The 22,490-nt window shown below is 45.3% G+C and overlaps 2 protein-coding genes across 2 annotated transcripts in view; one reads left to right on the top strand and one right to left on the bottom strand.

The window, feature by feature from the left end:
• The first annotated feature begins 6 nt into the window (after window positions 1-6).
• Window positions 7-3,474, top strand: CDK5R1 (cyclin dependent kinase 5 regulatory subunit 1). Its single transcript, XM_019554087.1, has one exon. It carries the CDS (start codon window positions 67-69, stop codon window positions 985-987), a length of 921 nt encoding a protein of 306 aa, XP_019409632.1. The 5' UTR covers window positions 7-66; the 3' UTR covers window positions 988-3,474.
• A 1,176-nt stretch (window positions 3,475-4,650) lies between these two features.
• The window catches only part of MYO1D (myosin ID), a 262,183-nt gene continuing 244,343 nt past the window's right edge, over window positions 4,651-22,490 (bottom strand). Inside the window, exon 22 of the mRNA XM_019554086.1 lies at window positions 4,651-7,812. Within this exon, the coding sequence (XP_019409631.1) occupies window positions 7,656-7,812 (157 nt within the window). The 3' untranslated portion in view covers window positions 4,651-7,655. The remainder of the gene's footprint in view (window positions 7,813-22,490) is intronic.

Raw genomic sequence — 22,490 nt, 5'->3', positions numbered from 1 at the left:
GGCTCTTGTGTCCCCGCCGCAGGTGTGAGACGCGCCTGACTCGGCCCCCCCGCCCCGGCCGGCGCCATGGGCACGGTGCTGTCGCTGTCGCCCAGCTACCGGAAGGCCACGCTGTTCGAGGATGGCGCGGCCACCACGGTGGGGCACTACACAGCCGTGCAGAACAGCAAGAACGCCAAGGACAAGAGCCTGAAGCGCCACTCCATCATCTCCGTGCTGCCCTGGAAGCGCATCGTGGCCGTGTCGGCCAAGAAGAAGAGCTCCAAGAAGGTGCAGCCCAACGGCAGCTACCAGCCCAATGTCACCCACCTCAATAACGAGAACCTGAAGAAGTCGCTGTCCTGTGCCAACCTCTCCACCTTCGCCCAGCCCCCGCCCGCGCCGCCACCCGCCCCTGCTGGCCAGATCTCCTGCTCCAAGAGCGCCCTCTCGTCTGCCAAGAAGACACCGCACCCTGGCACCGCCCCCGCTGGCACCCCCAAGAGGGTCATCGTCCAGGCCTCCACCAGTGAGCTCCTGCGCTGCTTGGGCGAGTTCCTGTGCCGGCGGTGCTACCGCCTCAAGCACCTCTCGCCCACAGACCCCGTGCTGTGGCTGCGCAGTGTGGACAGGTCCCTGCTGCTCCAGGGCTGGCAGGACCAGGGCTTCATCACGCCGGCCAATGTGGTCTTTCTCTACATGCTCTGCCGGGACGTCATCTCCTCAGAAGTGGCCACCGACCATGAACTGCAGGCCGTCTTGCTGACCTGCCTGTACCTCTCCTACTCCTACATGGGGAACGAGATCTCCTACCCCCTCAAGCCCTTCCTGGTGGAGAGCTGTAAGGAGGCCTTTTGGGACCGTTGCCTCTCCATCATTAACCTCATGAGCCCCAAGATGCTGCAGATCAATGCGGACCCGCATTACTTCACCCAGGTGTTTGCTGACTTGAAGAACGAGTGCAGCCAGGAGGAGAAGGGCCGGCTGCTCATCGGGCTGGACCGGTGAACGCCCGCGGCCGGGGGACTGAGGGAACAATACATTTTTGTTTTCGTTTATGGGACGTGAATCAGGGTTGTGCAGACACTGGACGGGTCAGCGGGGCTGCCAGGGACCCCGCAGGCAGCAGCACTGACCCTCAGACACTTAGGCTGGTAGGGCTTTGGTCACCAGGAAGCTCTACAGACCCAGGGGATGTTTTTTTATGATGCTCTAGTGGCCAAGATCTATTTGGTTTCTGCAGCCGCATGGGACATGCCTTGCTACCTCCACTTACTGTATTCCACGCTGGCTAAACCTGGGGAGGACCCAAGTGGAGCAGGTGCAGAGCAGTGGGAGACCTTGTGGTTGGTGCCGGCTTTGCTGAGACAATACACGTAGGGATTATCCGCACTGTAATTCTATACAGTTGTAAGCCGGAGGCTCGGACCAGTGACTGGCAGGAAATCGTGGCATGTACGTTCCTAATGGGAATGGCAGTGGATGAACAGGGCAATCCAATGGATTCTTGAACATTTGGTTTTTCCCAGTGGGTTCCACTATTTTGAAGCTGGCTGGTGTTCAAAGCTGCACGCAATGGGGAAAAAACTACAGTGACCTTAAAAAAAAAAAAAAAAAAAATCGGCATCAGTCTCCCAAACAGACTTTCTTGCATGTAACATATAGTTAGTGGCCAGCGACGGAACAGGTGACGAGCTGGGATTGTTGGCGCCTTTGGCCCCACCCTGGGGTTTTAACCTTTTAATGCTCAAAATTCCCAGATTAGGGAAACGGAACTCCTGACGTTAAGCAGGAAGAAGGGTTTCTCATGCAGGCTTGGAAGCGTCATTCCTCGTCCACGAGCCAGCTGAACATCCTAGGCAAGTTCGCAGTGCCCTCAAGCAATCTCGCTCCTTGCTGAAGTACCCAAGCAGTAAGGTGGCCAAGCTGGGGTTGGAGGGAGACAGCTCCTGGAGATTATTTTGTTCTGGTGAACCATTTTATGCTGGTCGGTACAATGACTGTCTGCAGCCTAACCTGGTCCAGTTGAAATATGGTGGGTATTCTTCTGTTCATGTAGAAGTAGGGTCTGTATTGATGTCGGCTTTACTAGAGGTTTAATGGCACTATCAGTTGCTTTCCGTCGTCTGACTGGCCAGCCTTTGTGGAATTTGTCATGTTTAGCATTCTAACCTGGCACCTGCTGTCACAGCCAACCTCCGGCGCTCAAGCAAGTTATACATCATGTTTCTTTAAACAAAAAAAGGGAGGTTGTTAACATCCTTCAAAAGGAAAGGCTCACAACCAAATGGCCCATAGGGGACCAGGGCTTGTAGGCTAAACATGAAATATTAATGCACCCTTGATTGGCTTTGAATCTTGTTAATTTCACTTACCCTTAAGTGTCATTTAAGAGACCAACTTTCCTGGTTCGAGATACAAACACACTTCAAGTACTGCTGAAAAGGGAATTCATTTTATGGGCTAAAGACTGTAGGTAAGCTTATCCACTGGCTTTATTAGCTTCTTGAGAAGCCAGAGGTGGAGAAGAACCAAGTCTAGATTTTTGTAGCATTAATAGATCTGCAGACAAAGACCAGTTAGAAAACCTTTAAAGGCTTCTTCAAATCCAACACTCTAGGCTTAAGGATGCTGGCATTCTGGCAGGGGAGGGGGGTGGGGGGGCTGGGCTTTATATTTAACAGTGTTAGAATAGATTGCTGCTCATTTGAGCAGTAAGCACTATTTACAATGTAAAGGAACAGAAAGCTGTGAAATTCAAGGTCTAGGCTTAAGGGGTTTGAAGCAGAAACGAACCAGTTTTGTAATATCCAAGACTGCTGGATTTACAAATGTAGGGAGAGCCTGCATTGCCTCTGAGGCTAGGCCCAAATCTGAGCCATTAACACACACTGACCATAAGCTAACCCTTCCTCAGACACAGGGCTGGAAAGGCACTTTGCAGCCAGTTGGCTAGCAAATGTATGAGGGGGAGATCAAGTCTCCTGTGGTCTTTGTAGATGGCCTCCTCAGCTTCCTCCATTGCACATTTGCTGTTCTAAAAGGACAGCATCATATGGCAAGCGGTTGGGAAGCTCAACTTGTTGCCAACACAGGCTGAACACATTAGGTCCTACTTGTTTTGAGGACAGACCAGATTCCAGCTGTGTGTCTGGGAGAGCCATTTCTTTCTCTTCTCTATCCCCTTTATTTATTTATTGTTTTTTCAAGACAAGTTTCACGAGAGGTTCGGTTTAAGAGAAATAAGTGCTCCTGTATCATTACATCAACGTGAAATGTATTGTTCCCATTGTGCACTGATCATAAGTATTGTGTAAAGGATCAACTGATATACTTGAGTGTGCAAGCAATGAAAGAAATTTACATGCTGCTATATGAATACTTTTAGAACAAAAATACTAACCTACAAAAAAAAAAAAAACCCCTTCTTTATTCTTTCATCGTTGCTTTTACAGTGGTATCGTGCATGCAAACAGAAGCATTTTGTGTCTTCAAGAAAACAAACAAACAAAAACTTACAACAAATGGCTGTAAAAATTACACCCATGCACAACACACATACATGCACACACACAAATAGTTCAGTCTTTGAGTTGGCATTTTCTTAACAGGCCTGGGGACTGGTAAGTTCTTACTGTGCACAGTTCTTAGTTTAGTTCTGTTCCAGTTGTTAAGATTGCAAATGAAAAAAATAATGTGCCATTTTTTTCACTTGAAATTCTTCATAGCTGTACATTTAAACTGCTAATTATACATGTATATGTATGTTTTTTTTAGTGCAATCTCTTCTGTAGATCTTTGTTGACCAAACTGGTGGGTATTGTTACTTATTAATTTATATTTGTCTCATTTTGTATGTATGTGTATAGTGTGTTTGTAAGTATGTGTGGTTTATAATCTGACAGACTGTGTCATGGAGCTCAGTGTGCCTGTAATTTAATCCCTTCCCCTTATTTTTATTTATTTTTGTACTGTGTTGATTAAATAAAATGCACTGACCATCCATTACATGGAAGCCTTTTGTAGCTGACTCCTTTATGCAGCAACCCGTGTGTAAGACACCTTTCATGAATGATGCATGGCCTTGGAGAAATAATTGGATTTGCCTAGACGAAAGAGGGCTTAGTACATTAGCTGTGCTAGTGTTTTAATCATGTTAAAGTCCCCAAGTTCACCATTTTGCTCTGGACTTCCACACAATGTGCTGTGAAGTCAGCAATCCAGAGAGTTTCCTTCAAAAGACTGAATTAGCATGACAGGCAGATGAGAGGTGCAGCCTTCCTGACTGGACTGTCAAAAGCTAGGCGGGGACGCCTCCCTCACTGGCGTATGTGCATGGCGTATGGGCAGTAAACAAGGGTAAAGAATATGCTAAAGTATCACAAGAGTGGGGAGGAGGAGGAGGAAGCAGTGCTGAATCATAAGGGAAGTGTGTCTTGCTTTGCTGCCTGTCCTCCTGCAGATGTACTTTGGTCTCTAGTCTCCAAGGGCCAGTGTTTCCACAAAACTATAGGTCAGTCTGTCTTGGAGACTCAGGGATGTGCAGCAAAATTCAGACATAAAACTTTGCTCTTTATTGAAGTAAATTTGAAAGTCCTTGTGGTAAAACCAGTGCTCATCTCCAGGGTGACTACTATCATTCCCCATAAAGAAAAAAGGAGACCAACAGTATCAGGGTGCAACTAATAGTCCTTTAATTACAGTGAATTATGTAAACAAAAACCCAATATCATTATAGTAGGGCTTTTCTTTTATACATTACAATATCAACTACTTAAAATGGTTCATTGCATTTTTGCCCCAGGCTCAAAAAAAAATCAAAATACAATTTAGAAATAGTTAATTTATGGGAGAAATCAGGAATATATAAACCAGAGCAGGAGCAAATAATGTATTTCATTTAATAAAGACACATGCTTCATCACATACAATATCGCCACCTTGTTGCATTAGACATTCCATAAACACAAGTTTATTGCTGTCCATGATTCAGTACAACTGTTTCATTGGAGGGATAGTGTAATGAAAGTGCTAATTAAAAACTCAAGCCGCTAACTTGGCTACTACATTAGAGAGACTGGAGGCACTTGGACAGTTGCATAAAAACAAAAAGCAAGAAGTGCAAATAGAAAAAGGCACAGCAGTGGGGAGGACACTTTCTACTGCTTCAGAGGGATTATTACAAATAAAACCTTCCCTTCTAGAACAAGTTATAAAAATGCCTTGAGAATTGGCATTTCTTCTCCTACTGAGGAGCAGCAGAAGCTGGGGAGGAAGTGGAAACAAGAGGTAAAGGCTCTTTGTTGGTGCCCTATCTGCATGTGTACACTTGGCACGTGCAGGAGCTATTTCTTGGCTGGGTAGTTGCTTCCACTCTCCTTGCTGTTCCAGTGGTGTGTGGTGCTGGTAAAGCAGCCACAGAGGGCTCTCAATGGTATTGGCTGACATCCATTATGGCCTCTTCCCTAAGGGCCAGGGAAGACTGGAAAAGGCCACATGGTCCTGGAGGGCAGGATTCCTCTTTGTTGCTCAGAACAGCATAAACAGGAGAGTGAGTGAGTGGGTGCCACGCTGGGATGTGGGCACTGGGAGCTCCCTCCCTGGCCCCTGCTCCTCATGCACAACAGGCTGCTCTCAAGGCACGTGGTAGGTCCTGGCTAGAAGCCAAGCGCGGCACTTGTGTAATGTGCAGCAGGGGAAGAACAGAGCAGCCCACTGCACAGGAAGGGCTTTGCCACAGGGACTCCCTGGCAAACAAGCCAGGGGAGATTAAGCTTGTCCCAATTAAACACAGCTCTGTAGCTTCTCTACACAAGATACTAATTAACTTCAAGAATCTCCCTGGCAGCAACTGGACATAAATACTGTTATGACCACCTCCCCCTCTCCCTCCCTCCCCCTTTGTCTAGGGATTGGTTTTGTGAGGCCCTGTACTCACTGTGGAGCTCATTTGTCAGGATGCCCTCGAACGGGAGGAGAAATGCCTCTTTAGGGTACTTTTTGGCTGCTAAAACAAACAGATCTAAACTAGAAAATGCATCCTGTTGTAGACCAACACTGAGGCTGGGGATTCAAAGTCCCTGAAACAGGCTCATTGGTACAGGTGACCAGGCAGGGTTTGCGTAGCAAAGGACTGGAAATCCTGACCTGACCAGCAGTGCCAGAATTTAGTATATAAATCTTCATAGCCCCATGACGACATATTGTCTCCCCCATTAAAATACCACAGAAGCAGCCCGATATAAAATCTGCTGACATGACATCAAAAGTTCTTGTTAATAATTCTGGCACAGAGGAAACGGGAGAGGTGGTTAAGAGTGCATCGTATTAAAACCAGCCCCCCAAAAACCCACACAGAGTACCAATTACAAGGTTACGTGGGCCAGAGGGAAGCAGACTATGCATCGTCAACTAAACTTGATGCTAACAGAAAGGCCACAGAGATACACAGTGGCCTCCCAGGTCTTGTGCCAATAACATCCAATATGTGCGTGTCAAGGAAGACCCAGAGAAAGGTCTGCAAGCAGAGCAGTGTGCATTTAAAACAGGTGTATGCTATCGCCCATTTCCTTCTTTCTGTGCTTGGACAGAATTGCCCAGAGTTAGTGACTACATAGTGCAAAGCTGGGGAGCCCAAGGCTGCTGTATCCTCAGACCCAACAGCCCCCACCCCCATCTCCAGCTGGATATAGCAGGTGGCCTTTGTACAGGTCTGGAAAGGAACCCTCTCCTTACCCCACCTGTGCAGAGATCCTGGCCAGCATCCTCCTCAAGCCTCATTGAACCATGTTGCTGGGACTAAGGGCACCCACGTGGGCCAGGTTAGAATTCTGGGGGAGGCACTGGATCAGACTGGGACCCCCTGGGATCCCAGGTCACATCACCCGACCAGGGAAGGCAACAGCTATGCTCTTTATAGCCAATGCTGCTTAAAACTCTCTGCATCATGAATTTCACCCCCCACCCCTTTATACTGCTGGGGTAATTTTCTCCCACCAAACCCTCTCCTCACAGGCTAATGGACTTCTTGTAGGAAAGCAGCAAATTATTTTTGTTTAGAGATGCATTTACATGTACCCTTGCAATCACATGAGCCTGGGAGGGAGAGGGTGGGAGGAATCAGGAGTCTGTGCCTTCCTTTAGGAAACCCAGCCCTTTCTTTCGCCAACCATGTCTCCCCTCTTATGACAATTTGGTCTTTCAGATTTAAACTGTTACAGCAGGGCTTCCTCCCTGAGCCCCCATCTTTGGTTCCTCCAATGGAGGCTACGTGATATTGCAGAATGGAGATGCAGAGATAGAGAACACAGGAGAGGGTCAGGACAGTGGGAGAGGGAGGGGAAGCAAAGGGGAGAAACAACTGATGAATGCTTGCTTCTAACAGCAGCTCAGAAGCAGTTTCCTGGTATCTGGGTCTGTTTTCTAAGCTGGGTGCACCTGCATGGCTATTTTCAGCCCTGGTCAGATGTGGTAAAGAGAAACCTCTCATGAATTTGGGCTAGGTATAATACTAGCTTTAGGGATCTGTTCAGGTGCACAGCTGCAAATCACAGCTGAGTATCTCCCAGTTAAGCTCCTTGAAAAGTTCAAGTCATACAGAGGGCAATTTAAATCTGGTCTGTTTCCTTTCCGTTCCTCTGCTCTCTCAAAGGCTCTCTGCTTTAGTGGAGGTGATGCTAATTCCCTGGCACACAGAGGATGAAACCTGAACGATTCTTGGTGAAGTCTGGCTGTGATTGGTTGATCTTGGTTTCCACGGAGACAGTGCATTTCCGACCGTGCAGGCTACACTGGACCGGGTTGGTAACATTGACTTGCAGACTGCGTTTCTCACTGCAGGGCGAAAGAAAAACAAGAGGGTTAGGAAATGCAGCTAGACTGGCTGGATTACCTGCCGGAGAGCATTTGCAGTATGGGTTATGTAGTTACATAGTTAGCAGGACATTCTGCTCAACCCTGCTTTATCTCTTCTGTCAGTGTCCAGTCCAGACCCATATAGATCAACTCACAGCAGCTTTGGAAAATGACAAGCTACAGACACTTCCATTTCATTTGAATTTATCAAGGTAGAGAAAGGCCTAATTTTGCAAACACAGCACAGATCTGAGAGCCAGGCACTCTGTGGAGCTAATCCCAGATGACACCAGCTCTCTCTGGGATCTCTGCTTTCTTCTGCCTGTTCCATTTTTAAAGAAACTGCCCCCTCCAATGACACACTTTTTTCCTGGTCACTTGTCTGCATAAGAACACCAGGGTGTCGGCTTTAAAACTCACATAGAGAAAAAGGAACAGATCTTGGAAAACAGCCTGCAAAGAACATCAGAAAGATCACCGAACACATCATGCTTATGCAAGGTCTACAAAAAGAAGAGTTCATCTCAGTCCAGTTCATAGTGGAGAAGATGTCTCATCACTCACTAGCACTATCAGTCTCATTCATCAGATGACTTACAAGCCAAAAAATGAGCCACTGACACAGGAATAATATGGGCTGGTGAAAGCAATAGACAGGGACTCAACAGCAGAGGTGTAGCTAGCTATTTCTAGATACGCAGCATGTGGTGGGCAGAGCATGTGGTGGGAAGAGGGCTGTGCTGAGCACAGGGCAACGGGAGTAAGAAGTGGGCAGGCAGCATCTTACCAGCTAAGGCATGCATTCACCAAGGGGCTGAAGGCTCAGAAGCGAGGTGATGTCTTCTTTAGGTGAAGTCTCCCCTGTAGGAGATGCTGCTGCTGCAGTAGTTGAGGTTATTCCTCTTGCAGCTGCCACCAAATTGTATATGAAACGACACTATACAAGCCTCTATACAGCAAGCACAACTCCCTGCCACCACTTGGATGCCCTACTAGTCGGCCCCTGGGGCTCATGCCCCGATCACCCATCTCTACTTCCACTCAAGAGACTGGGTTTGATTCCCAATTCTGCCACCAAGGGGCCTGAGGACCATGGCAAGTCCCTTTCCCATTTGTAACAAGGGGATGATGGTGCTGACCATTTTTGTAAAGTGTTTTGAGATCTTCAGATGGAAAGTATTATATGAAAGAGGTGGGACTGTGAATCTTTTCACCCCTCCACAACCCACAATATAAATGAGGGGGGCACTGCCTTCTTCCCAAAGCCTGGAGGCTGGCCAGGCCCACAGACACTGGTTCTAGGCCAGGGCCCAGACTGTTCCCATCCTGGAATTTTCTGTCAGGGCTTAGCCCAAAAGGTGCAATGCAGCTTCTAACTAGAAGTGCCCATCATCACAAGACTGAGGAGACAGGCATTCAAAACTCTCAACTCAGCATTGACAACAAAGACCATTCAAGGTAGAAAGCCAAGCTCAATAATAGTCTGAAGCAAACAATCCTCCAACCTGACAAACTGCTGAGAATGGAAAATTCACAGGTAAAACCTAACTTTCCTTTCCTGTCTCCCCTCTGCATCTGGCTGTCTGAACCATGGGACAGACGCAGCAAAATCTATTTCTTTGAAAGCAGGAGGAAGATTCCAACTATATCCCAAAGGGAGAAACTTTGTTGATTGTTGAGCAGCGTTACTTGGACCTAGCCTCTGGGAGAAGGGTGTTGCAGAGGAGGAGGAGTTATTGATTCTGCAAAGCTTTCTAAAAGCATGAACTGAGACCTACATTGCTGCCTTTTGGGTGTCACAGAGGAGTTTGCTTCCTCACTGAATGGATTATGGCATTTAGTGCACCTGCTCTGGAGGCTTCTGTATTCATCAGTGCCTGCATTCATCCACATTGCTGAGGAAGATCTGGGTGAAGCTTTGTTCTTTCACATCAGCACAATGTGCAATAAATAGCTGTGGATTGCCTCTAGTTTTATCTACTGCGTCTATAATCTACCCCATGCCATTCCAATCCTCCACAATGCTTCAAATTATGGTTGAAAGAGAGCAAAGATGCTTCTGACCCCTGGAATCCCATATTTATATCTGTAAGAAAGCTTTGAGTTGTGGTTTTGGAGAAATCAGAGAGATGTAGGGCTGGAAGGAACCTTCAGAGGTCATTTAGTTCAATCCCCTGCTTGAGGCAGGATCATCCCTAACCAAACCATCCTATAACCTAACCTCTTAGTAAAACTGCCATCAACTCTTGACACAACACATGACATAACACCGTAATCTGACACAGGTAATGCTGGGGGACTACAGCAGCCAACTTCCTGTTTCGGTAAAAGCTCAAGAGATCCCAGGTAGAGGGCCATGCCCCACCACACCACAGAGGAAGGCAACAAACCCCATAGTCCATACCAATGAAATGGTGCAGAGTTACTGCGATACCCTCCATGCAACTACAAGGAGCAAGAACCACCATCATATCTCACTTCAAAAGCAAGTGAGATATGATAGTGGTTCAAAGACTTAGCCACAGCCCAAGAGGACCATATTTAAACACCGTTTTAAGAACCTGTAGGTTAAATAGTATGGGTTTTCAGAGATCATACCTGATGGTACTAAACAGAAGTTTTCTTCGAGTTTACAAATACAGACACTAGTAATGGCTACCTCTCATCTCTTCAGTACTTTGAGCTTGAGGCCCAGAGTCAGAACAACCTGACAGGACTTTAATCTCTTTCTCACTTTGGCTGCCTTGGCCCATTTCACCAAAACCAGAACTTTGTCCTGGTAGCTTTAGATTTGCTGCTAATTCTATGATAAGCTGCATCTCCAGGGATACTCCTCCGGGTAGCCCAGGGGCCTCAGTTCCCTCCTTCCTGCCCCTCCCCACTCTCTTTGCATTGTCAGTTCTGAGGCCTCCATTATGCCTCAGGGCTGCTATCTGCACAAGAGACCACCATGCCCTATGTGGGCTTGGCATGAATGTGCCGAAGCTGGAGGGATGCTTGCAATAATTCAGATGTCATCTGAAAGGGGGAAATGGGACCTGGCCCTGAGACATCCATCGAATCAGAAGAATAACAGCTTCTCTAAATCACTCTTCTAGTCCCAAGTTAGGAGAATTTCCCAATTGATTAGCAAGACTTCAAAAGCCTCCTCTGTATACAGAGCCTGAAAACAGTCAGGTCCATCTGTTTGCCTCCTGGCACTAGAGAATAGGCTCAGCCGACTGGGAGGGGGTGTGAAAATGAACTGCAGGCAAGCAATGGGTGAGCTGCAGCGCACTTTCCTGGAAGCACTGTGCATCCTCTCCTAGTGGGAAAACTAACAAGCATATAAAAAAAAGTCAATAGGGACATGAATCTCAAGCGACTCAGCTGACTGGTTGGGAATCCCCCTTTCACCCATGGACACACGTGCCCGCCTTGCCAGGCATGGTCAATAATGGAGTTACAATCCAACGATCCCTTCTGTGACAGGTCGCTGCAAATGTATTCTTTCAGGCTGAGATCTGTAAGGCCAGAAGGGATCATTGTGGTCATCGGGTCTGACCTCTTGCACATCATAGGCAAGAGAGCTCTTCATGTAGGAATCCAACTTGACTCCCGGCACCTTCCACAATCGCATGAACTCCTTACATAAAGCCTTCTTGGGCACAGGACTCAGGCTACTCCTTGCTCAAGTTGTCCCAATGGTTACTAACCCTCCCTTAACACACACGCATGTGTGCACCACCCTGTTCTCACATGTCTGCATCAAGTGTACCTGAGTTCAGCTTCCAGCCATTAGATCTTGCTATAACTTTTATAGAATCATAGAAAATGAAGGTTGGAAAGAACCTCTGGCAGTCAGCTAGTTCAACCCCCTGCCCAGAGCAGGACCGTCCCCAACTACATTATTCCAGTCAGGGCTTTGTCAAGCTGGGCCTTAATTTCAAAGGATAGAGATTGCACCACCTCTCTAGGTAACCTGTTCCAGTGCTTCACCACCCTCCTAGTGAGAAAGTTTATCTTAATATCCAACCTAAACTTCCCTTGCTGCAACTTGAGATGATTGCTGTCAAAATTAAACTCCACTCTCAGGGTCCCTCCCCCCCTCAGTTCAGCTTCTGGCAGTTGAAGGTTGCTATCAAATCCCCACTCAGTCTTTTCTTCTGCAGACTTAAAATAAACCCAGTTCCTTCAGCCTTTCCACCTAAGTCATGTGCTGCAGCCCCCTAACCATTTTTGTTGCTCTCTGCTGGGCTCTCCAATTTGTCCACATCCTTTCTGTAATGGGGCACCCCAAAACTGGACACAGTTCTCCAGATGTGGCCTCCCCAGTGCAGAACAGGGGAATAATTACTTCCCCTGATTTTCTGGCAACACTTCTACTAATGAAGCCCCGTATGCCGAGGCCTTCTTGGCAACAAGAACACACTGCTGAGTTATATCCAGCTTATTGTCCATTGTAACCCCCAGGTCCTTTTCTGCAGAGCTGCTCCTTAACCAGTCAGCCCCCATGGTGCATGGGATTGTTCCATCCTAAGTGCAGCACTTTGCCCTTGTCCTTGTTGAACCTCATGAGATTTCTTTTGGTCCAACGCTCCAGTTTGTCTAGGTCACTCTGAATCCTAGCCCTACCCTCCAGTGTATCTACTGCTCCCCCCACCTTGGTGTCATCTGCAAACTTGCTGAGGGTGCACTTCATCCCATCTTCCAGACGGTTAATAAAGATATTGAACAAAACCAGCTCCAGGACTGACCCTTGGGGCACTCCACTTGCTACCAGCTGCTAACTAGACCTTGAGCCATTGATCACTACTCGTTGAGCCTGACAATCCAGCACTGTGTTCATCCCCATTCTCCTCTGTCTGCTAGATTGAGAGAGCTCTTCCTGGGATTTTTCACTGCTGTAGACTACTAGCCACTTTGCTTCCCCAAGCCTGTGCAAAGAGGCTGCCCCTAGGGCACATGCCAAAGCATTCTCCTATGAATCACGTGTATTAACAAGCACCCAGGTGGTAAACACGTAAATCACTTTTTAAAAAGATAGAGTGATTCAATTTTGGGGTAGTGGCAGGACAGCTGGAGGCACCATACAAGGCCCTCATGTTCTTCCAGGTATTTAATACTTATTTACTCTGGCCTTGGTGAGTTGCAGCTAAAATCCCTACTTAGTTTGCTATTTTTATCACGTCTTAACAGAACTAGCAGTATATATGGAAAAGCCTATCAGAGGTTCCAATCACATTCTTGTCACTGTATGCCTGGAAGGCAGATTTAACATGAAGCATTTGTAAAATGGATCAGTGCTAATGACTTCCCTTTCTCCTTTCCAATATCCCTCAAAGCAATAGGATGTGGATAGGCTACTGGTAGCTTCCCAGCTCCTTGGTCTCCAACTACACTGACCCTCTTGTCACAGAGGTAAGCCACCATGTATGGGGCAGGGGCAATCTTTTTAGTCTGCCTCTCAGTGGGGAAAAAGAAGGGCTGACACCTGACCTGTGATCTATTCTCAGCCCTCCTGGGCTTCCCATGCGACTTCAGGCAAGAGGCTAGACCCTCTTGTGCCGTCTATAAAATGAGGATAATGTTACTTCTCTCAATCTATTTGCCTAGTAGTTGTTTAGATAATGCAGTGTTCTCCTTTACTGACAGATATTAAAAAACACATTGCACTCAAGGGAAAGTATAAGCAGCTCTTGCCTGGTGCAGTCCAGTAGATTTTTCCCTTCATCTTAGGATGACCTGGGCTGCTTTGCTCCTCCTAACAGCTCCCCACTAAATAAGGGGCCCACCATTTCCAACTGATCGCATACAAACGCTTCCACATCACTGCCACCTCATGCTCAAGGTCGTTTAATCTCAAATACTTTTGTTGGCGTCAGATGAGGCTGCAGGCTTTCCGTGGAGGTGTATTTGGGGAGAAGGGTGTGGATAGTGTTCAGGGAGAGAACTGCCTTTCTGGAATCCAAAAAGGGATTGCAAACCCCACTCCCAGCCTCTGTGCTAGGCAAAGCCACTCTGAGCATCCCCCGAAGCAGCATGAATAGGTCAGTGTGCCAGAGTACTGAGATTTTGCCAATGCTTAGGAAACACTAAGTAAGAGGCTGAAAGACACATCAGCCTAGCTTTCATTCGATCAATCACAACAATATCATACCTGTTATTGCAATGGCATAAAGGGGAGATGACAGATACTGGCAACCCTGCGATAAGATGGTTTATTCAAAGATTGAAAGAGGAGAAAACAGATGCCTGGCTTAGCCAAGAAACCCAATTAAAGCATCTTCCAAAGCCCACCGGTACAACATGATTTTATCAACAGGGAAGTTATTGGCTGATGCAAACAGCATTCTGGGCCATGAGGGAAAGTCAAGGGTCCTCTCCCCAGGCCTCTGCAGCAGCTTCTGTCAAAGGAAGCCTGGAGCAGAGATCATCTGTAAAATTTTAGTGCCCGTAAATGGACACAGTGCATCCCAGAGGTTAGCACAACAAATAGCAAATATGCTGCCTGGGGTGGCTGGTGTTTTGCAGGTCAGAATGAGGTGGGATAGATGTTACTCATATCAGTGATAAGCTTCACTTCCATAGTCATTCTCTGGCTAAAGAATTAGCTGGCCCTTCCTATAGAAAAGCATAATTTAACCCCCTGACAATACATTTCCTCTCAACCTACTCTATTAATAATTCACATACAGAAAGCCTTCATTAAGATGTAATGCAGGTGGAAGAGCACTCACATTAGTAAAGCCCAAATTTAGAGTCCAGAAACAGATAGCCGTGGTAACACACACACCTAAGCTCTGATCCTATCCAAGTCTCCCTTGTACATTCTTGTTTCAGCTCTTAAATATTGTCAACATTTTAACAAGGTAGGTTTCTGCATGTGTTCATTGTTTGTTTGTTTTTAAAATCACCTGGCTTTTGAACAATTTTTAGTAATAGCCATGCTTATCACTGAAGTGACCTTGAACTTTTGTAGTACCAGCTGAAGGCCTGAAAGTGTTTTATAATCATAATTGAATTAAGCATGACCGGTACCCCTAGGGAACAGATAACTATCTCCATTCTCCAGCTGGAGGAACAGGCATCACACAGAGAACGTAAGTGCCTTGCATGAGTCTCACAGATCGACAGCAGAGCCAAAAACTGAACTTGGATCTCCCAACTCCCAGTGTCAGGCATTTGCCACAGGATTTTCTTTCATCTTTGGAGAGTGAAAGAGGACAGGGCTTACTCACATGGGGCTCAAATATTCAGTGTGAATGCTACAGCTTCATTTAGTTACTTCACCCAGATCAAGCAAAGTCAATGGACTCAAATGTATCGCATCTAATTATTCAATCCTAGTACTTTAGTGACTTCAAAGCTAGCCTCTCCTGTACACTAACAGCCTGAACCCATACTTTGTGTTTATACAGAAGACATTCGGACCCACTCTCTGTTTTTCAGCCCGTCTGCGACATTTTCTATTCCTGCCACTCCCAGGGACAACCAGATTATGCTTACAGCAAAAGTGTACCCCCAGGGACCAGACAGCAGGAGACGCATCACATTTCACAACCATGACAAGGTTGACATTACTAATGATAGATCTGTAAGCAGTTTGCTCCATGGTACCAGCCTCCAGGTTTCCCAACTCCTCTAGAGGTGTCTTGGACTGTTTCACCCCTCACCCACACCAGTGATCTATGTACAATGATACCTGAACGAGGGGCCACCCTTATTAACACTCTCTCCACAAATGCCTACAAATACAGATAGTGCAAGTCTTCTCCACATTTGTAAGATCAGTACTAGCTGTTAGCTCTTAGCATGGCTGATGATGGCAGATTTGGCTGAATGCCAAACCAAGGTTTCACTTGAGTGTTGATGGAAGTAATGCCATTGCACTTTTTTTTCCTATATGGAAACACAGCTGAGAAACAACAATGGAGGCTGCTACTCTGCATCCTTCACCTCTCGGGGAATAAAAATAATTCAGTTACAAAGACTATCCTATTAAAAGAGGCTGTGAATGTCAGAGTGTTGGCTGTGACTCTGCTGTGAGGGAAATGCAAGTCCCTGCAACTTGAGCATGAATTGAGCCTTCAAAAGTGTGAAGACAGAAAGGAAACTCTCTTGGAGGAGCTGGAAATAAAATCAGCCATATCCTAATGTTGCCAAGAGGGCCACAAGATAAATTTATCGCTGGAATCGGATGAAGGTTTTGGTGTTTTGTGAAAACACTGCAGTCTTGTTATATAACTGCAAACAGAATTGTTGGATGGAAACAGCCTTTCTCCTGACATCTTGGCAGTACAAGTGACAGCTACTGATCTCAGCTGGTTGTGCGCATGGTTTTCTTTTTTGCTTCTTTGGATTTAACGGCTCATTGAATGCTGCAGGATTCAGTGACTTTTCTTCCTTCATCTGGTCCAAACAATCATGGCATGCACACTGCCTTTATCAGATTACTTCCCTTCATCTGTGCTCTAGCCCAGTGGTTTTCAACCTTTTTTCATTTGCGAACCCCTAAAAATTTTTGAATGGAGGTCCAAACCCCCATGAATTGTAAGTGTGGGCATTCACATACTTTTGATTGATTATAGTCATCTTTCATGGGCCCCTCAGGGTCTGTGGGCTGAACTTTGCTTGTCCTGGCTTGAGACAGTGTGCAGACCCCCAAGGGTCCATGGCCACAAGTAGAAAACCACTGTTCTAGCCTATTGCCTTTGTGCTCATTAGGGAAACTAATGGCAAACAGGTAGTTGCTGAGCATATGAAACACCATAAGAATAAATTTTTACTATGTGCACATAAAAATCACCATCTTAGACCTAGTGCATGGATGAAGAGATAGGGATTAATGATGAGTTGCGTGGGAATACTGTGAGGAAGGAGGAATTTATCAAGAAAGAATGTATTTCACCTTAAAGGGGAACTTGACTGTGGGACATGAAATATTACAGTTTCAATGGTGTGTTTAAGCAAGTGTACAAGGTAAGGAACAACTAATTGGACAGACACACCTCTCAACAATGCAGGTAATGGCAAGGTAGTTGTGGTGTCTCCAATAAATGGCAGGAAGCAAAATGACTGAAACAGCAGGAATGAGGAAAGATCGGAGGAAATTTCTCTGAAAAGAGCAGAATCGCAAACCAGTATGTCAACTAAAAACATGCACATGGTAAAAAATGGCACAAAAACGTGAAGCTTAATAGCAAGCATATGTGAATTAGACTGTCTTGCAGTGACTCGATGTAAAAGACATTACAAGTCATGGAGAAATGGGATACTGTAATACCTGGTTATAAATATTACAGGAAAGATGCATGAAGCCAACCAAACTGGGGAACAGTGAGGTATTTGCCACAGAACCTAGCAATACAAACATTTTGAGAGGAGCTGTATATGTATGCATCTGACTTCTATACATGAGAACATACACATTAATAAGCTGATCCTTCTGGTCTCCACATAAAGGAAAGGATATTGAGCAAACAAGGCTGAGAAAGATCAAAGAGACAGCAAAACCTAACAATTATAATTACTTGCACAGAAGCTAATCAAATGGCATCAAGGGACGAAGTTTGTAGAAGCAATTTATGATACTAATTAGGCCAACATTCCAGCAAGTGACAGAAGCACTGAACTCAAGGAAGGGAAATATCAAGATAGTGGGGAAGCCAGTCAAAAAGGCCTAAAGACAACAATAACAAAAAAGGAGTTAAATTATAAAATGGGGCATGGATGCTACCCAAGCAGTCTTATTGCTGAAAGAGAACCAGAAAGTCAAGGAGTAAACCAGGCTGTTAAACGGCAAGGGTGGGAAGTTCTTCAAACCAGATATAAACACTTCTGCTTTGAAAACTAAACCCAGTTAAATAAACCAAAGCAGAAATTGTGTTCATGAGGAGTCAGGAAAGTGAAGGTGGATTTTGTACAGCAAATGGCCAAAGAACCCAAGCAAGCCAAAAGATCTCCAAGTATCTCAGAAGCCTGTAAAGGAAACCCTGGGCCTCCAGTTTGCAAACCAATGCACAGAACAAGGAACACTTAAAACAATACTCACTGGACAAGATACACCAGTTCGAGGGAGAGACCTGGTCATCGCTACAGACAGCTCAGCAAAGACCAGTGTGTAGCTGCTAACAAGATGTTAGGAAGCATAAGGGAAGGGATGGAAAATATAGAATCAATATTGAAACACCTTGAATAAATCAGTGCTGTAGCCTCCTCTGAATACTGTGTGCAGCAATGGAGGCTATTCAGAGAAAGGCGACAGGAAAGTTTAGGGGCAGGTAAAGGAACGCATGTAAAGACATATAAAAGACAAGACTAACGAGGGTGGGCCCATTCACTTTACAAGACAGACAGTCAAGGGGAGACTAGATAAAGAGTTTACAAACTACTAAATAGTGAAGACAAAGTAAATGGGGATTTATTATTTACCAGTCTCTCACAATATAAGAACTAGGGTCATAAAATAAAACTAGTAGCTTGCAAGTTTAACATTAACAAAAAGGAAATTCTCTCAGACAGTGTGCAATTAAATTGTGGAAATCATCGCCATACAATGTTGTGGGCACTGACAGTTTAACCAGATTCAGAAAGGGATTCGACAGATCCCTTGAGGAAAGGTGCATTAACAACTATTGAAGATCCAAGTTAGGGGCACAGCCTCTGAATCACAGCTTCCTTAAATTCTGGAGGCTGCAAGTGGGAGAGGAACAGTAAAAAAAACAAACAAAAAAAACCCTGGTCATACCCTGTTCACTCTCCCTTTCTGCATCCACGTTCTGCCACTGTGTGGCACAGGATACTGGGCAAGGCAGACCTATGGTCTCACTCAGTAAATGGCAATTCTTATGCCCTTATGACAGATTACCTACCTCAGAAAGAAGATCTTAAAAGACAGAGAGAAGAGAAGGCACATCAATAATAAAAATAGTCTCAGGAAGGGAGACCGGGAACTTCTGTTCTGTTCCAAGAACAAGGAGACCCAAATATTAATGTAATTGAAATGCTGGAAATTCAAAATTGATTAAAATACTTTTTCAAACAGCATGTAATTAGATAATAGCTGCAGGATGTCACTGAGGTAAAAAAAAAACTTAATGAGATTTGGAAAGGGATGGGGCATTAACATAGATTAACATTCACTGTTAAAATGCTGGATATTCTCATAGAAAGTTTAGAAAGGTTATAAATGGCATGCTAGGGCTTACACCCATCACTAGTAGTAGCTCTGTAGATTTAAGAGGAAATCTTGGCAGGGAGGTGCAGGGATAGACCATTGTACCTCTGATTATGTGGGGTGTCTCTATCACCCTCAAGAGGCAAAGATATTAGACCTTCTGGCTTAGAGTAATTTCTGTTAGGAAAAACGGGTCATATTCACTGCAACAATTAACAGCTTCCTTGCAGTCAGAACACATGCAAAAACTCATGACAATTCATGATGTTTTGTCACCAACTTTCATTTCTAGGTGTGCAGTTCTCACTTGCTAGGACATGCAAGTACTATACTGGACTCACTGACATCTTGAACACCTTCTAGGTGGGTATGTAGCACTTACACAGTTAGTCAGCTGGACAAGAGGCATTTCGGGCCTCTTGTGCAGATTTTAGGTTCTGCTCCATTCCTGTAATGCTACCCGTCTTTCTGAGCATGCTCAGAAGTGATCCACTCCTGCCATTTATATTCTGTTGCAAACTTGTAATCTCACAAAAATCTGCATCCAACCACTATTAGATAAATAACTTTTGGCCAGGACTGCCTTGAATGAGATTTTAATAGGAAGCATGGAGTGAAGGCAGGTACAAGGGGTCTGATGGAAGACGACCTCGTTTTCCCCATCGACTCAGCCTGAGTTTACAGCTTGGGGGGGGGGGGGTGTCCAGGATTGCCCACTGGGCTGGGAATCCCAGTACTTCTAGGGAAGACAGCAGCCCACCAGACAGCCTGATCAGAATGAAACCACATTGCCAAATGATGAAAACCGAGTTAAATTAAATACCTTTTTCTAACCCACTAACTAAAACATGTGGCTGGTAGAATAAGCTTTGTTGCCCTGCAGGAGGCTACAGAATGATGGACTGGAAGCAGTTTATTTTAGAGAAGCAACTTCATGTCAGAGCATGCAGGACCATGTTACACAAACTTGCCAGTCAGAATAAGCAGATGATCTCCTTATAATTCTGTGAAAAAGCTGAAGCTTCTGGGTTAAATGTGCCCAAACCAAGGTATCGACTTCTTTTCTGAAAGTGGGTTTTGTAGACTTCTTAAATGGTGACAAGGAAGAAGTTCAATTAGAAATACAAAGTAGCATGTAGCTCTTGATAACAGTGAAATATCTGGAGTCCGTATTTAAGTTCGGACAATTCCTTTCCACTCAAAATGTAAATGCAACAAGACTGTCGCATTCATTTTGTGATGCATAGCATTTGACTTGCTTTGAAGGCATGCACGAGGTTGAATGCAAGGTCACATGGGGGTTATGCTGATATCCTAAACCACAAAGGGCTTTCAAAATCTGCCTTGCAAAATGTTATTTCAAGCTTTCACACAGACAGAGAAAGAGGAAACAGGATGTGTTCTTTTTTTCCTCTCTTTGCACAAGTTACAAGATTTGAGATATAAGCAGTTGCCTGCATTTTAGGCGCCTGGCTCTCTAATGTATCATTGGCTAAGAGTTGGTGGATGTAAGACTTAAAATAATCTTTTTTTAAAAAATAAAGGAGACTTATAACATAGACAGAAGATAGATTTCCCACTGTGGAAAGGCAGAGGAATTCCTTCCAGGCATTTTAATACCAGGGCTGGTCAGCTGGGTTTGAAGTGGATCTAAGTAGTCTATCCATATGGTGTGACATTTTCTATCTGCAGCTAAGTGACACTCAATGCTGTGAAATTCTTTTCTGCTTTTCTGATAGTGGCAAATAAATATTTTTTTTTTTTTTTTTTTTGCATCTAAATGCCCCGATAAAAGGAAATCATATCAGCACCCAGAAGTAATTTTACAAGTCATTTTTGATTATAGACATAATGCTAGGTATAAGACCAGTAAATAGCAAACTAGCATAATAGTAGCATGCTACCACATGCTATAATCCCATAGAACTCCACTATGACCCAGTTATATACTCTGGAAATGCACTCGGATTACTCTGGACATACATAACACTGTGCACCTGGGACTCTCAAAGCATACTGCAAATGTTAATGAACTTGGTATCTTATGAAGATAGTGAGAAAAGTCACTGAGGTTAGATGGCTTTGTCCAATGTCATATAACAACTGGAATGATAAAGCTGCTTCACCAGCCTGCTCTGGGTCAATTAACTCTCCTGGCAAAGATCCTCACCGATGGACAGGAGCTGGAGAATGCTGAATATTGGTATTTTGCATACCTCTGCAGTCCTCTCTCAAAGAAAGCCAACACCAACAAGGAAATCCATAGGATTCGATGTGCCAGTTCTGCCTTTGGAAGACTGTATCATCACACGGTCAGTGATCATGACATTAGGACTCAAACAAAACTCCTATTACATAAGGCTACAGCCATCCCAACTCTTCGCTAAGGCTGTGAAGTTTGGGTGACCTACAGGGACCACCTGAAAAGCCTGGAACACCCTCACCAGCGCTACCTCTGGCAGATCTTTAGCATAAAGTGGGAGGATCGCTACACAAATGCTAACACCACCAGTATAGAAACACTGATTATTCAACATCATCTGTGGTGGATGGCATTGTATGTGCATGCCTGATGTGCGCTCAGCAAAACAATTGCTATACTCTCAACTCAGCTAAGGACAAAGGACACACGGGGGCCAGAGACAAAGTTCAATTCCCCCTTTAAACCACAACCTGTGGCACATGCCAGACAGTCTGCAGCTCTAGGATTGGCCATCACCACACTCATCTACAACCCTTTACTTGACCCATGGGAGTGATCATCTTCAACTGTGAGGGATCACTGCCACTGCCAGCAGCAAGTCAAAGACAAAGGCAGTCTTTAAAACATCAGTCCACTGGTTTCCAGTCCAGGGCCTTAACTACAAGTCTCCTTCCCTTTACTCACATATGAGCTTCCAGTCACTTATATAAAGATGTAGCTTGCCTCTACTGCTGTCTAAGCAACTGTTAAATAATTTCTGTTCCAGCCAGCAATATAATGGTAGTTGCAAAAATAAAGACCTCTGCTGTGCATTCTTCTTGGAGGTGAGAGAGACCATTGACACCCCAGGGTGCTGAGGGAATTAGCTGAGGTCATTGCAGGACCCCTGGCATGCCTTTATGAGCACTTGTGGTGCTCTGGCATGGTGCCAGAGAACTGAAAGTGGGCCAGCGTGGTTCCCATTTTTAAAGAAGGGAGGAAGGAGGACCCAGGAAACTATAGGTCAGTTAGTCTTACCTCTGTTCTGGGTAAGCTTTTTGAGAGAATTATCCTGGTGTATGTTCATAAGAGGCCAGCAGGGGAGATTATGTTTAGGGGCAACCAACACGGGTTCATCAGAGGCAGGTCCTGTCAGACCAACCTGGTGGCCTTCTACGACCAAGTCACCAAATCCTTAGATGCAGGGGTAGCAGTGGACATAGTCTTTCTGGACTTTCAGAAGGCCTTTGACTCCGTCTCTCACCCCATTCTCGTTAAAAAACTGGGGGACTGTGGTGTCGACATATACACAGTCAA

Source organism: Crocodylus porosus, unplaced genomic scaffold (assembly GCF_001723895.1).
Source record: "Crocodylus porosus isolate Cpor-Errol unplaced genomic scaffold, CroPor_comp1, whole genome shotgun sequence".
In the NCBI taxonomy this organism is placed as follows: Eukaryota; Metazoa; Chordata; order Crocodylia; family Crocodylidae; genus Crocodylus; species Crocodylus porosus.
This window is presented reverse-complemented; position numbering and strand designations above follow the sequence as displayed.